The 11,408-nt window shown below is 53.3% G+C and overlaps 1 protein-coding gene across 1 annotated transcript; it reads left to right on the forward strand.

The window, feature by feature from the left end:
- Positions 1-360: 360 nt before the first annotated feature.
- On the forward strand, positions 361-3,648 carry MNX1 (motor neuron and pancreas homeobox 1). The gene is made up of 3 exons (XM_042802116.1): positions 361-961; positions 3,061-3,221; positions 3,325-3,648. Exons 1-3 carry the CDS (start codon positions 361-363, stop codon positions 3,646-3,648), a joined length of 1,086 nt encoding a protein of 361 aa, XP_042658050.1.
- The last annotated feature ends 7,760 nt before the right edge of the window (positions 3,649-11,408 follow it).

An 11,408-nucleotide genomic window follows, 5' to 3' on the forward strand; every position in this document is an offset into this window, starting at 1 on the left:
GACTTCCCCCCCCCCCCCGTTAACCCGCGGCCCCCGCCGCTCCCGGAGTCCCCGCGGGCGGGGGGGGGGGTCGGGGGGGGAAGGGGGCGGGCCGCCCCCCGGCACCGCCGTGACAGGTGGGCGGCGGGGCCAATGGCGGGCGAGGCCGCAGCGGCGCCGGCCCAATGGGAGCCGCCTGCGGCCCTTGAAGGGGCGCGCCGCGGAGCGCGGCCGCACTGCCGCCCGCCGCCGCCGGGAGACGCGGCCGGCCCGGGGCCGCCCGACGCGCCGCGGTTCCCCCCCCCCCCCCCCCCCCTTCTTCTTCCTCCTCCTCCCTCCTCCTCCTCCCACCGCTCCCGGCTCCAGCCCGCCGGCGCTCCCATGGAAAAATCCAAAAATTTCCGCATCGACGCGCTGCTGGCTGTCGACCCCCCCAAGGCGGCGGCGGGGCAGAGCGCGCCGCTGGCCCTGGTCACCTCGCTGGGCGGCAGCGGCAGCAGCAGCAGCGGGAGCGGCAGCCCCCCGTCCTCCTCTTCCTCCTCCTCTTCCTCCTCTTCGTCCTCCTCCGAGCATCCCGCCGGCGGCCCCGCCGACTGCCTGCGCACCGACAGCCCCTCTCCGCCGCGTCTCCTCGCCGCCCACTGCGCTCTGGTCCCCAAACCCGGTTTCCTGCCCGGTACCGGCACACACCCGCATCACCACGCCTCGGCGGCCGGCATGGCCCTGGGACTGCACCCCGCGGCGCCCAGCGGGCCGGCCATGCCGGCGCAGGCGGCCCTTTACGGGCACCCCGTGTACGGCTACTCGGCGCTGGGCGGGCAGCACCCGGCCCTCTCCTACTCCTACTCGCAAGTGCAGGGAGCGCACCCGTCCCACCCCGCCGCCGACCCCATCAAGCTCAGCGCTGGCACCTTCCAGCTGGACCAGTGGCTGCGGGCCTCCACCGCCGGCATGATCCTGCCCAAAATGCCCGACTTCAGCTGTGAGTATTTGCCTCCCTCCGCCCCGTATCCTCCCCGGCCCCATCCCGGTGCAGGGGCCCGCCGGCACCTGCCTCCTTTTTAGAGGGAGGAAACCCCTTCCCTGCCCCCGCGTAAATAAGCTGCAGGTTTAAACCGGAGGCGACTTTTTTTTTTTTTTTTTTTTTTTTTTTTTTTTTTTTTTAATTTAAGTTTTATTAGAAGGAGGAAACGGAGATCCGCAGTGGGAATCCGTGTGGGTCGCCTCACCATTCCCGTCCCTTGAGGAGCCCCGAACAGCCTGTTTTTTCCCGGCAGGTTAAATAGGAAGGCGGTAAATCGCTTCCTGCCGCTGCAAACGCCCTTTCCCACCGTTCACCGGGTGTAAAAGCCGCCCGGGAGGGGTGGTGGGGACAAGGCAGGGACAGGAGTCCCCTTGATCTCCCCCCAAAACCCGGTATCGATGTATCACCCCAGAAGCAGGGTGGCAGGTCCCATTACTCAGCCACCGTTCTTAATTTTATTTCTATTTTATCGGAAACGGGCTTATAATGATTATGGCAGGCTCCTCTGGATAAACAGGCATGGGGAGGATCTGGGCTTGGCCAAAAATTTGGGGTTCCGCATTCTCTGGGGATAACGAACAGACATGAAATAAATACACTTAGAATGTTTGGGACCAGGGAATGTTGAAAATGCTGCATTAAACCAGGCAATCCCGAAGTCCCAGCAAAGGCACGTTGCTGAGCACTAGGCCTCACAGCGATGGGGACCTTGTGTGCATCTGTTTTAGGCAAAGATTATTTTCGGAGGTGTGAGCTCTCTGTGGGAATGGCCGATTTAACAATACCGGAGGTGTAGTTTTACAAAAATCATGCCAGGAAAAGAATTGCAATTTTTTTTTTACCCCCCCCGCCTTTCTTCTCATACTCTTCACACCAATTCGCAGACAAAAAAGTCCATTGTTTTCTCTCGAATTGGGGTTGTTTAGACTGGAACATTCGGGAGGAGAAAAAAATAATTAGGAGAGCTGTCAGAGCACTGCCTCTCAAACAAGGTGCAGAGGGGAAATAAATAACCGGAGAGAAACGAGAATGGAGCCTCGGAAAATCGCACCGCAGTGAGAAAATCTCCTCGGCGCTGCTGCCCGGGAGCGGACACTGGCCTTTTCTCTTTCTGCCGGCTTTAGCGAGCTGCCTCCAAACGCGGCCGGGGAGCAAGAGCCGCCCCTCCGGAGTTTTTTGATTTTTCTAAACCAAATAAGCCAAAGTGCCAAAATACTTTGAGAAATGAGTAGCAGCGATGCCGCGTCGCATCCCTGGGGGGTGTCCGGGCCCCGCAAAGTGGCTCAGTTCTCTACCTATGTCCTTGCCATGAACATCGCCGTGTCTCTTTTTTTTTGTTTGTTTGGGTTTTTGGGGTTTGTGTGGTTTTTTTTGTTTGTTTGTTTTTTTTTTTTTTTTTAATATACAATCCTTGATTTTAACTATTATTTCTGAACGTGAAAAAAGCTCCTTTTTAAAATTATTATTATTTTTCCCCTGTTCAAAGGCAGTTTTCCACCCCTCGCTGCTGCTTTACGCTCCGATGGGCGGCCGGTGGCCGGCGCTCCCGGCCCGCGGCCTGCCGGAGGGGTGCCCGCCTGCAATCCCGTTAATTAAACGGGTATGGGCGGGCTGGGAGGGCGGCACGTTTAACTAAAGCATTAAATGGAGCAAATTGCTGCTCCCAGGAGAGCCCGGTACCCCTTCGCCGCGATCCCTGGCTCCGTTTTATTGTCTCGCATTTGTTACGCTCTTGGGAAATCAAGAGACATATTTTTTCTTTATTTAGAAGATTTGATTTTTTTTTTTTTTTTTTTCTGGTCCCTATGGGGGATCCCCTGACACTGTGCAAGCCGAGCAGCCCCGGAGCCGGAGGGGCTGGAGGCGATCCCTCCCTCGGTCCGTGCTCCGGTGGATAACTGTCCATCCTTCCTTCCTTCCTTCTCCCCCCTCACCGCGTCTTCCTTGCCTCCCCACTTCCCACCCCTGTCCCACGGGGGATGCTCGGCCGTGGCGGGGCGGCTCCGCACTCACCTCCGCGCTGCCCCCCCCGCCCCCCCCCCCTTTTCCTCTCCCAGCCCAGGCACAGTCCAACCTGCTGGGGAAGTGCCGCCGGCCCCGCACGGCCTTCACCAGTCAGCAGCTGCTGGAACTGGAGCACCAGTTCAAGCTCAACAAGTACCTCTCCCGACCCAAGCGCTTCGAGGTGGCCACGTCGCTGATGCTCACCGAGACGCAGGTGAGTCCCCACGGGCGAGGGTGCTGCCGTCGTGGGCGCGGGGTGGGGTGGAGTGGGCGGTGGATGAGGTGGTGTGTGTCCCCCCCCCCCGCGTCTCCCCCAGGTGAAGATCTGGTTCCAGAACCGCCGCATGAAGTGGAAGCGCAGCAAGAAGGCGAAGGAGCAGGCGGCACAGGAGGCCGAGAAGCAGAAGGGGGGCGGCGGGGAGGACAAGGGGGACGAGGAGCTGCTGCTGCCCGCCCCGGAGAAGAGCGGCGGGAGGAGGATGCGGGAGCTGCCCGACAGCGAGGACGAAGAAGAGGAGGAGGAGGAAGAGGAGGCGGCGGCCGGGCGATGCTGCCCTTACCACTCCTCCGACTGCTCCGAGGCCGACGAGGAGGACACGCAGCCCCGGGGCCGGCACGGAGCCCCGGCGCAGCCCCAGTGAGCCCCCCCCGCGCCTCCCGCTCGCCCGCCGGGGGGGAGTCCCGCCGCTCTTGGTCGGCTCCCCCTCACCCCCACCCCCCCCTTCGCCTTGTTCCAATTCCTCCCTGCTTGGAGGGGGATGGAGAAGAGGCTCCTCCGCATGCCGGGCGGGGAAGAGGATTTACGGTGAATACAGTGTTATTATTGACTGAAAATCAGACAAAACTTGAGGCACCCCCCCTCCCATCCCTGCCCCCTGGACGCGCGTTCCTTTTGCTGAATATTGGAAATGTTTTGTTCTTACTATATATCGGGAAAACTGTTTATGTCATGAACGTTAAAACTGCTGGAAATCTCAATACTGTCTTTATTTTTGTATATCGTATTTATAAAAAAAAAAAAAAAAAGAATTACCTCTACTTATGCATGCTAAATTATTCCCCAGGCCCTCCCACCTGCGTGATGGGGTGGAAAATAAACGGTGTTTTGTATTTGAGACGTATGAGCACTCTGTGGGAGGGATGGGGGGGACACGCTGGACTCCCCTGGGCCGGGGAGTCCCGGTGCTCCGGGTTGTTCCGAAGCGCCCCGGGAAGGAGCAGGTAACCGGTTTCTAACCCGAATTTAATTCGGTGCCGCAGCCGTCGTGCAATGTCTGACACTGGCGTGGGTCTTTCCGAGAGGAGCACCTGGGTACAGGGGAGGAATGAAGACAGCTTTGCCTCCCCGGCCCGGGTTTTGTTTTGCTGCTTTCCCCACCGGCGGCAAAGCTGCGTGTCCCGCCCGGGGAGCGGCGGGACGGGGAGTGTGGGAGCAAGGGGGTCCCTCTCCCCCCGCGGGGCTACGAGCCCGGAGCCAGGGCGTAGGAAATGAGGGAGCAGCACTGGCTTCCAGGGGCCATTCAGCTTGCAAAACGGCGGGGAGCTGTGGAGGGGGACCAGGGACCCCCCCCACACCCTCCCCGGTACGGAGGATGGGACCCCCCCCGGCAGCGGCGAGCGGACTTTTCGATAATTGCGGGATTTATCTCGCCAATAAATTTGTAGATCAATTCATCCTTGTCACCGCAGCTCTTCCCCAAATCAATTAGAGCGAATTTAAATATAATCACTGGCTCATCCCCACCAGCTCGGGGCCACGTCTGGCAATTCATCCCCGCTAGTGAATTACGGCGCGGCTCCGCTCCCGCGTGGGGCCGCGCAGGGGGGGCGGAGGGTCCCCGCCACAGGGCGCGGATCCCACCCCCCGCGTCCCCCTGCGTCGAGCCCCAGAGGATGAAGAGCTCCGAAATACGGAGCGTTCTCACTCCCGTACGCCTTAAAAAAAAAAAAAAAAGAAAAAAGAAAAAAAAAAAAAAAGGCAGCTATTTTTTACAAACTCGCGTTAACCTTTCACGTGAGAGCAGCGTGGCCCCTCTAAACGACTTCTATAAAAATCCGACCCATGAAACAGGGGTTGGAGGATGCATAAAATTATGGCGTGAGATTACACGAAGGAAAAGAGCTGTCCGTGACGGAGACCTTCAGGTGGTGCCGGCCTCCAGGAGCGGCATTTAGAGAAAACGCGGTTAGTTCTGCCTTTGCCGGCCCGGCATAGCCAGGGCGCCGGGAGGATGCGCCGTAAAGCCCCCACGTTCACGGGGTAAATCATATGTCAAAAAGACTCGATGGGGATAAACTTGATTTGGGCTTGATCGATACTCCCCCCTCGCGCGGCAACAATCATGTCTGGGGCTCTGCTTTAAGTTTGGAAACGATTTCCTTTCGGCCGCAGGTTGTAGAGAATTTAAGGCGATAGAAAAATAAACGCGTTAGGTGCTCTGCGATTTTCCACGCCGCTGACTGCGGCTGTATCTCCGTCGGTGAGCGGCCGCGCAGGGCCGCGCAACGCCCGCGCAGGGCCGCGCAACGCCGCGGCGGCTCCTCCGCCTGAACCCGGCGGCGCGCCCCTGGCACTTCCAGCAGGATTTGCTTCTTGCTTACACCTTAAAATACCTAAAACACACGTGTCTGGAGGACACATCGTTATCTTAAAAAACAAAAAATCAAGAGCTACCTGAGATCACCTCCCAAAACAAGATCCTCCCTCGACCATTCATTTCCAATTAAATACCCGCTAATTAAGCTGGCAAACGTGCGCCGGCCGGGCCAGAAATTTACTGTATGCCCAAGAGGTGTGTGTCCAAACGTGTCTCAGCCCTGTGAAAAACAGCTTTGCGGGGTACAGGCAACTATTCACGGACTCTGTATCAAAGTCCTCCCGGTGTATTGTGTCTGTCTCAATAAAAGTAATCTCTTTAAAGCCCAGCGTCTCACAAGAATACCTTCAGTGTTCCAGACTACAAGGGCAAATATGTTTTTCAGATTCTGTTTTTATGGACGGATTAAAGTTTATTTTCCATAATAGGGCACCTAATAAAACTCATAAAGCTCTGTCAGTCTTACAGCTGGTGGCCTCATTTAACACTTTCACTTCGTAAATCATTTTACAACTTACCAGGTGTTTCCAAAACTGAAATGAGAGGAGGGGGGAAGAGAGCAAGAAGGGGGGAAAGAGAAATTAAAGTCACTTAAAATATAGATACGGTCCTTTGGCTGTGGGTACGTTTGCGTTGTCGCTTGGAAGGGCTTCAAAGAAGGTGTCGATCCCAATGGGGGAGAAAAGCTTTTTAATCAGGATTTCCCACGCTCTTTTGAAGTGAGGAGGCTCGTCCCCACGTGCAGGGCAATCAAAGGCTCAGGGTGATTAGCGGAGCCCGGTAACGTGCGCGGCCCGCGGAGGCTCCGCGCCCTGCCTGGCCGCGCCCGCGGAGGCTCCGCGCACGCTCCCGGGGCGGTGGGTGCCTCGGAGTTTCCCACCCCTGGCAGCGTCAAAGTGTCCTCGTTATCTCCCGTGGCCCCGGGTCAGCCAGAGGCTGGGATGGGGACAGGGGACACGCTCTCCAGCCGAGCATCGCCCTGGGGACCCCCCTCAGCCGGCCCCGGGGTGCCCCCACACCCAGCCTCACCCCCCTGTACCCGACCCCGGCACCCCTCACCCTGCTCCAGGGCGCTCATGCTCCCCACCTTCATCCCCCTCGACCCCAGCTTCCCCACACCCATGCCCAGGGTGCCCCCACACCCAGCCCTGGGGTGCCCCACTGATGGTAGCGGGATTGCTTTGCCTTACAACCCAGAGCAGGCAGGGCTAGCAAGGCTTTAATCTAACCCACTGTTTGTAATTTCATTATTTGATCGGTTCCCTCCCCCAGACACAGTAGGTAACAAGCCTCTTAAAACTTTCATTGCTGTACTTGAGAAGTGGTAAGTATGAACATGGACCTTTGGTAGACATTTTACTTTAAAAAGCAACATGGTTTAGGCATGGATGTCATTAACTGGCAATTTCATAAGCATTAAGTGCTAAAACAAAAGAACCAAAATAGGATCCATATGTTCGAGGTAAACCTGCTAAAAGTCTTTCAAATGGGAAACCATAAATATATAATCCCCCTCAAACTCTCCGTGAAACTGCTGGGAATGAAATACTTCACAAGCAGAAAGACTATTGATTATTTTTGAAGTCCAAACTGTTATGCTCATCCCAAACTAAGGGATTCATGTCAGATTTTCCTCTAGTTCTCAGTAAAACCCTGTCCCACGCTCCCTCCTCTTCCTCCTCCTCGCGCACCCCTTCCCTTTACGCGGGCCGGGCTGGCAGCAGCAGGGCCACGGGCGGGAGGGTCGCACGCCTGCTGCTCCCCGTGCGGCTGCGCGCGGCTGCTTCGGTCCCGTGAATCCTTCCTGGCTCTGATTTCTTTTCCCAGTTTTGATTTTCCTGCTGGGGAGCTACACTAATAGTTGGTTCCCCAGGTGCCACCTCGGGCACCAGAGATCCCCCAGGATGGTGAACCTCAGCGTAGATCCCCTTCTCTCTTTCCCAACTTCCCTCCTGTGTGCTGTAGGTGCCGGGAAAACCGCACAGTGCCTCAGCTGTGAAAGCAGAAACATTATTTTTTAATTCCTGAGTCGTACATTGTTCCTGTGATGTGCAGGGTGCTTCTTGGTCGGCTGTTTGAATCCCGTGAACAGCAACACAGGACAAATAATGGAAGGATGAAGCTCCTAGGGGACCTTAGTCTCCCTTGGGCGTTGTGTGTAGTGACCAAATTAGTCCTTCTGCCTCCAAGATGCTGGTTCAGGTATGGCCAGAGTTAAATACCAACCGCACGTTACTCTGGGAGTTACTCAGCAACTGTGATACAGATTTTAAATTTTTCACTAATATTCATGCAATCAGGATCATATCTACAGTAAATTGGGGTTGTCCCAGATTAGACAGGGTGGGTTTGTTTTATCTGGGACTTCTCGCTTTATTTTTCTTGCCTTGGGGAGTGATGGGTGAGGGTTTGTGTAATGTCTCCTCCAAAGAGTCCTCTGCAAGGGTGGAGACCCAGGGAGGTATTTACTGTCTTGTTCTCCCTACCCTGAGGGCTGAAGATCTTTAGTTTACCTGAAGTGCGGGGGTTCTACCTGTGTGGAAATGGGATCACCTGTGAGGTGTAGGAGGTCAGAGTAGTCATCTAATGGTCTTTCTCTGATCACAAGCTACTATCAAAATTTGGCATTCAGCTTCCTTTCAGATAAGAAGCAGATTTTGCTGGGTTAAATCTAACTGGGATTGGTCTCTAAAATCAGTAGATGAGAAGAACAACATCCTTTTCTTCTTGTAAAACCCAGTAGAGCCAGTTGCAATGAATTGTATAGCTGGAAGGCTTAGCTCCATTTTACTGCTTGCAGGACATTTGCAAGCAGATCACAATTTCCTCTAATTAATCCATTATTTGAAATTATTATTCACAGGACTTCTGTTAATGTTCTTGGCCGATGGCAGCTTTTGGCAGGTTGGAGACGAGTCTGAAGAGGGAGCATGGATGGACAATGCAGAAGCCTCTAATCTTGTTGCCTCCTCTCTTCCCGCACAGAGGAGACAGGGACGGAGAATTCCTGTCCCCATCCAGCCCCGCTGGGCTGCGGGTACCATTTCCATAAATACAGATGAAAGGCAGCCAGCACAGATTTTAACCTGGGGATGGGGCAGGGGAGAGACCCCAATTTAGAACAACATCTCAAGGGATGAGGCAGATTGTCCATCTCTTGGTATCCCCAGATGCCCTTTCTAGAAAGTACATGAAAGCCAAGCACAAGCTGCTGAGCTGCCTCCGGTGCTAATTTCTGCAGTGTAATAGCGGCTGGCAATGCGCAGAGGTCTGCATAGACGATCTAATGATTCTTTCTGGACTTCAACATGATGAATCTATAAAGCATGTATTGCTGTAGCAGCTAGGTGCAATTTTAGAAATGTTAATGAGTAATTACATAAAGGTTGTCCACAGTCATTGATGTTAATCACTGTTCTTTTGCCAGGGATAATTAAGATGACACTTCAGCAGCGTCAGCCAGTGGTTCCCGCTGTCTCTGCTGTCTCCTTTTCCCCTTCCAGCTCCTGCTGTGGGTTTCACCCACCTTCAGGGATCTTCCTGACTACCTTCACTCCTCCCATGCTCTTAAGCCCCCCAGCTTTTCTGAAGGGCCTGACTGACTGTGGCATGAGGATTTTTAAGCTATGTATGAGCATTTCACATGGTCTTGTGAGGTTGAGCTGAGGGTGCCAGGAGAAGCAGATTTAGGTGATGGGAGGCAGCAATCTGCTGCCTTCATGCTCCTGCTCATGGCACTCAGCTCCTTTCTGCAGGTAATTTGCTTGGACAACGTGTGGAAGTTACTTCACCTTTCTTTGGCCTTCACCTCATGAAACAGCTGGTCTTCCCACATTTTTTGCCTTTTCATGTGTCTTGGAAACCTCTGATGAAGGGATTGTGGCCAGGGTTAATGGCTATGGAAGAGCTGGAATAACAGCTGTGTAAGTATATGGCTTGTTGTAATAAAACATAAATTTTGTCCACATTTTCACTCTTCAGCCTGTGATCAGATGCTGTTCAGTGTGACGCAGGTTTCTGGTGATGCAAAGCTCGTGATGGAGGTTTTAGAGGAGGAGGGATACCCTTGCTGTCCCACCAAAATGAGCAGGTTAGGGTGTGAGTTCCTCTCACGCCTCTCCCACAGATTTCCCAGGTAAATGAGTCATAATGCCTGCGTGCTCGTTTCCCAGATGTAGGACAGTGAGGAGATGAGCATGTGGCCTGTTTGTTCACCTGCAGGGACCATGGAGTCACGTTGAGATGAGAAGGCCAACCTAGGTGTCCAAACTCGGATCACCCCTGGGGAGCAGCAGCTCCCAGTGGCTTGCACCATGCCCCATGAAAAGGATTTGTTCTCTTGGCTCTGAAGCTGTCCAGAGAGGACACCTCTCTTGTCACTACAGATCCTCACAGGTTCTCTTTGCTTTGAGAATGGGATGAGGAAAGCTCTTTCATCAGCTAAGGATGGCAAGATACCTGATTCCCCCACCCCTTTATTCTTCCAGATCTTCATCTTTAGGACTAATAAATACATCTAGAGGTTAGAATTGAGGGTTGATTTTAGAAGCAGAGGAACATGGAAGAATGTTGAAAAAGTTTAATGTGCTCTTCTGCAAAACTTGTTAATCCTGTGCCTCTGACAGCTCCACGCCAGCCTTGGGGAGCCCTGGCTCTTCCCTGGAGGAGGCCACTTCAGGGAAAGTCTTACTCAGCATCCATGAGGGTGTCAAAAACCTGGCCAGGAATAAAGATTTGCTTCTCCAGCCCTTAGCAGTCTGAAGGCTCCTTTAAACTCACAAACCTGGTGTAAGGTTTCACAAGAATAGGGCAGCCTAAGAAACATCGATGGGTCTACTGTCTCTCCGGATCTGATTCTCACATTGCTTGTAGACCACAGATAAGAAAAATGAACTGATTCAAAACTCCCAGCAGCTTTTGTGCCGGCCTATTGCCTGCTGCTAAAGCTCTGAAATGCTGGTGAAGAGCTCCCTAGAGCCTCCCTCGACAACTTTTATTGTCATAGGAAAAGCTTATGATTTGCAATTGCTGTCCCTGCCTTTCTGCACTGTTTCCTAATCTCTGTGACACAGTACCTGTATAATCCTTAGCACAATAAAAATCTTCGAGAGACCAACAGACTTAGTTTCAAACCATTTAGTTAGGGAAATTTGGAAAGTAAACACCATCTAGTCAACAGTTTAAGGGTGAATTGAACTACAGAGTAAGGAAAAAAAAAATCCATTCAGAATCTAAGGTTTTGGCTGAGGAGGAGAGATGATTTTGTGAATAAAATGCTAACTGAGAAAATGCAATCAAGATGACTTATTTTTCCCCAAGGTGACATCAAGCATATCTTGGCTTATTGTCTCTTTATTAGAAGAATGCATTGCTCCATCCCCTGACTGTAACTGAAGGCTGTTCCTGCAGTGGGCTTCTCTGCCTCCTAACAATATTCCCTGTTATTTCACGCTGGAGCCATGTGTGCCTGCCCACCCAAGAGAGAGCTGAGGGTACTCTTACTGTCTGAACGGTAAAAGGTCTATAATGGAGTTTTTAATAAAAAATGTGCCATGCTCGGAAATCTTTCAGTTATGAAAATGAAACAAGCATTTCACTGTTACTGATGAAAGACTTTAAAGGAACTATTCAAAAAAAGGTCTCTATTTGTAATTTTACTCTGTACCTCTCATTCTAGTTACATTACCTAGTTTTTAATGTATTCACTTTGAAGTCCTCAATTCACATGAGGTGAGCTGGTTTTGGTGTGTGAACTGTTTTGTCCTAGGACACAAGTTTTAAGGAATTTTCGATGCCAGCTGGCT

This window comes from Tyto alba, unplaced genomic scaffold (assembly GCF_018691265.1).
Source record: "Tyto alba isolate M040663 unplaced genomic scaffold, T.alba_DEE_v4.0 Super-Scaffold_38, whole genome shotgun sequence".
NCBI classification, from domain to species: Eukaryota; Metazoa; Chordata; class Aves; order Strigiformes; family Tytonidae; genus Tyto; species Tyto alba.

Bases quoted from the DNA above. Each gene is read 5' to 3' on its own strand.
- MNX1 (XM_042802116.1), top strand. From the start codon at position 361: ATGGAAAAATCCAAAAATTTCCGCATCGACGCGCTGCTGGCTGTCGAC. The intron at 962-3,060 runs GTGAGTATTTGC...TTCCTCTCCCAG, and splicing joins CAAAATGCCCGACTTCAGCT to CCCAGGCACAGTCCAACCTG. The intron at 3,222-3,324 runs GTGAGTCCCCAC...CGTCTCCCCCAG, and splicing joins TGATGCTCACCGAGACGCAG to GTGAAGATCTGGTTCCAGAA.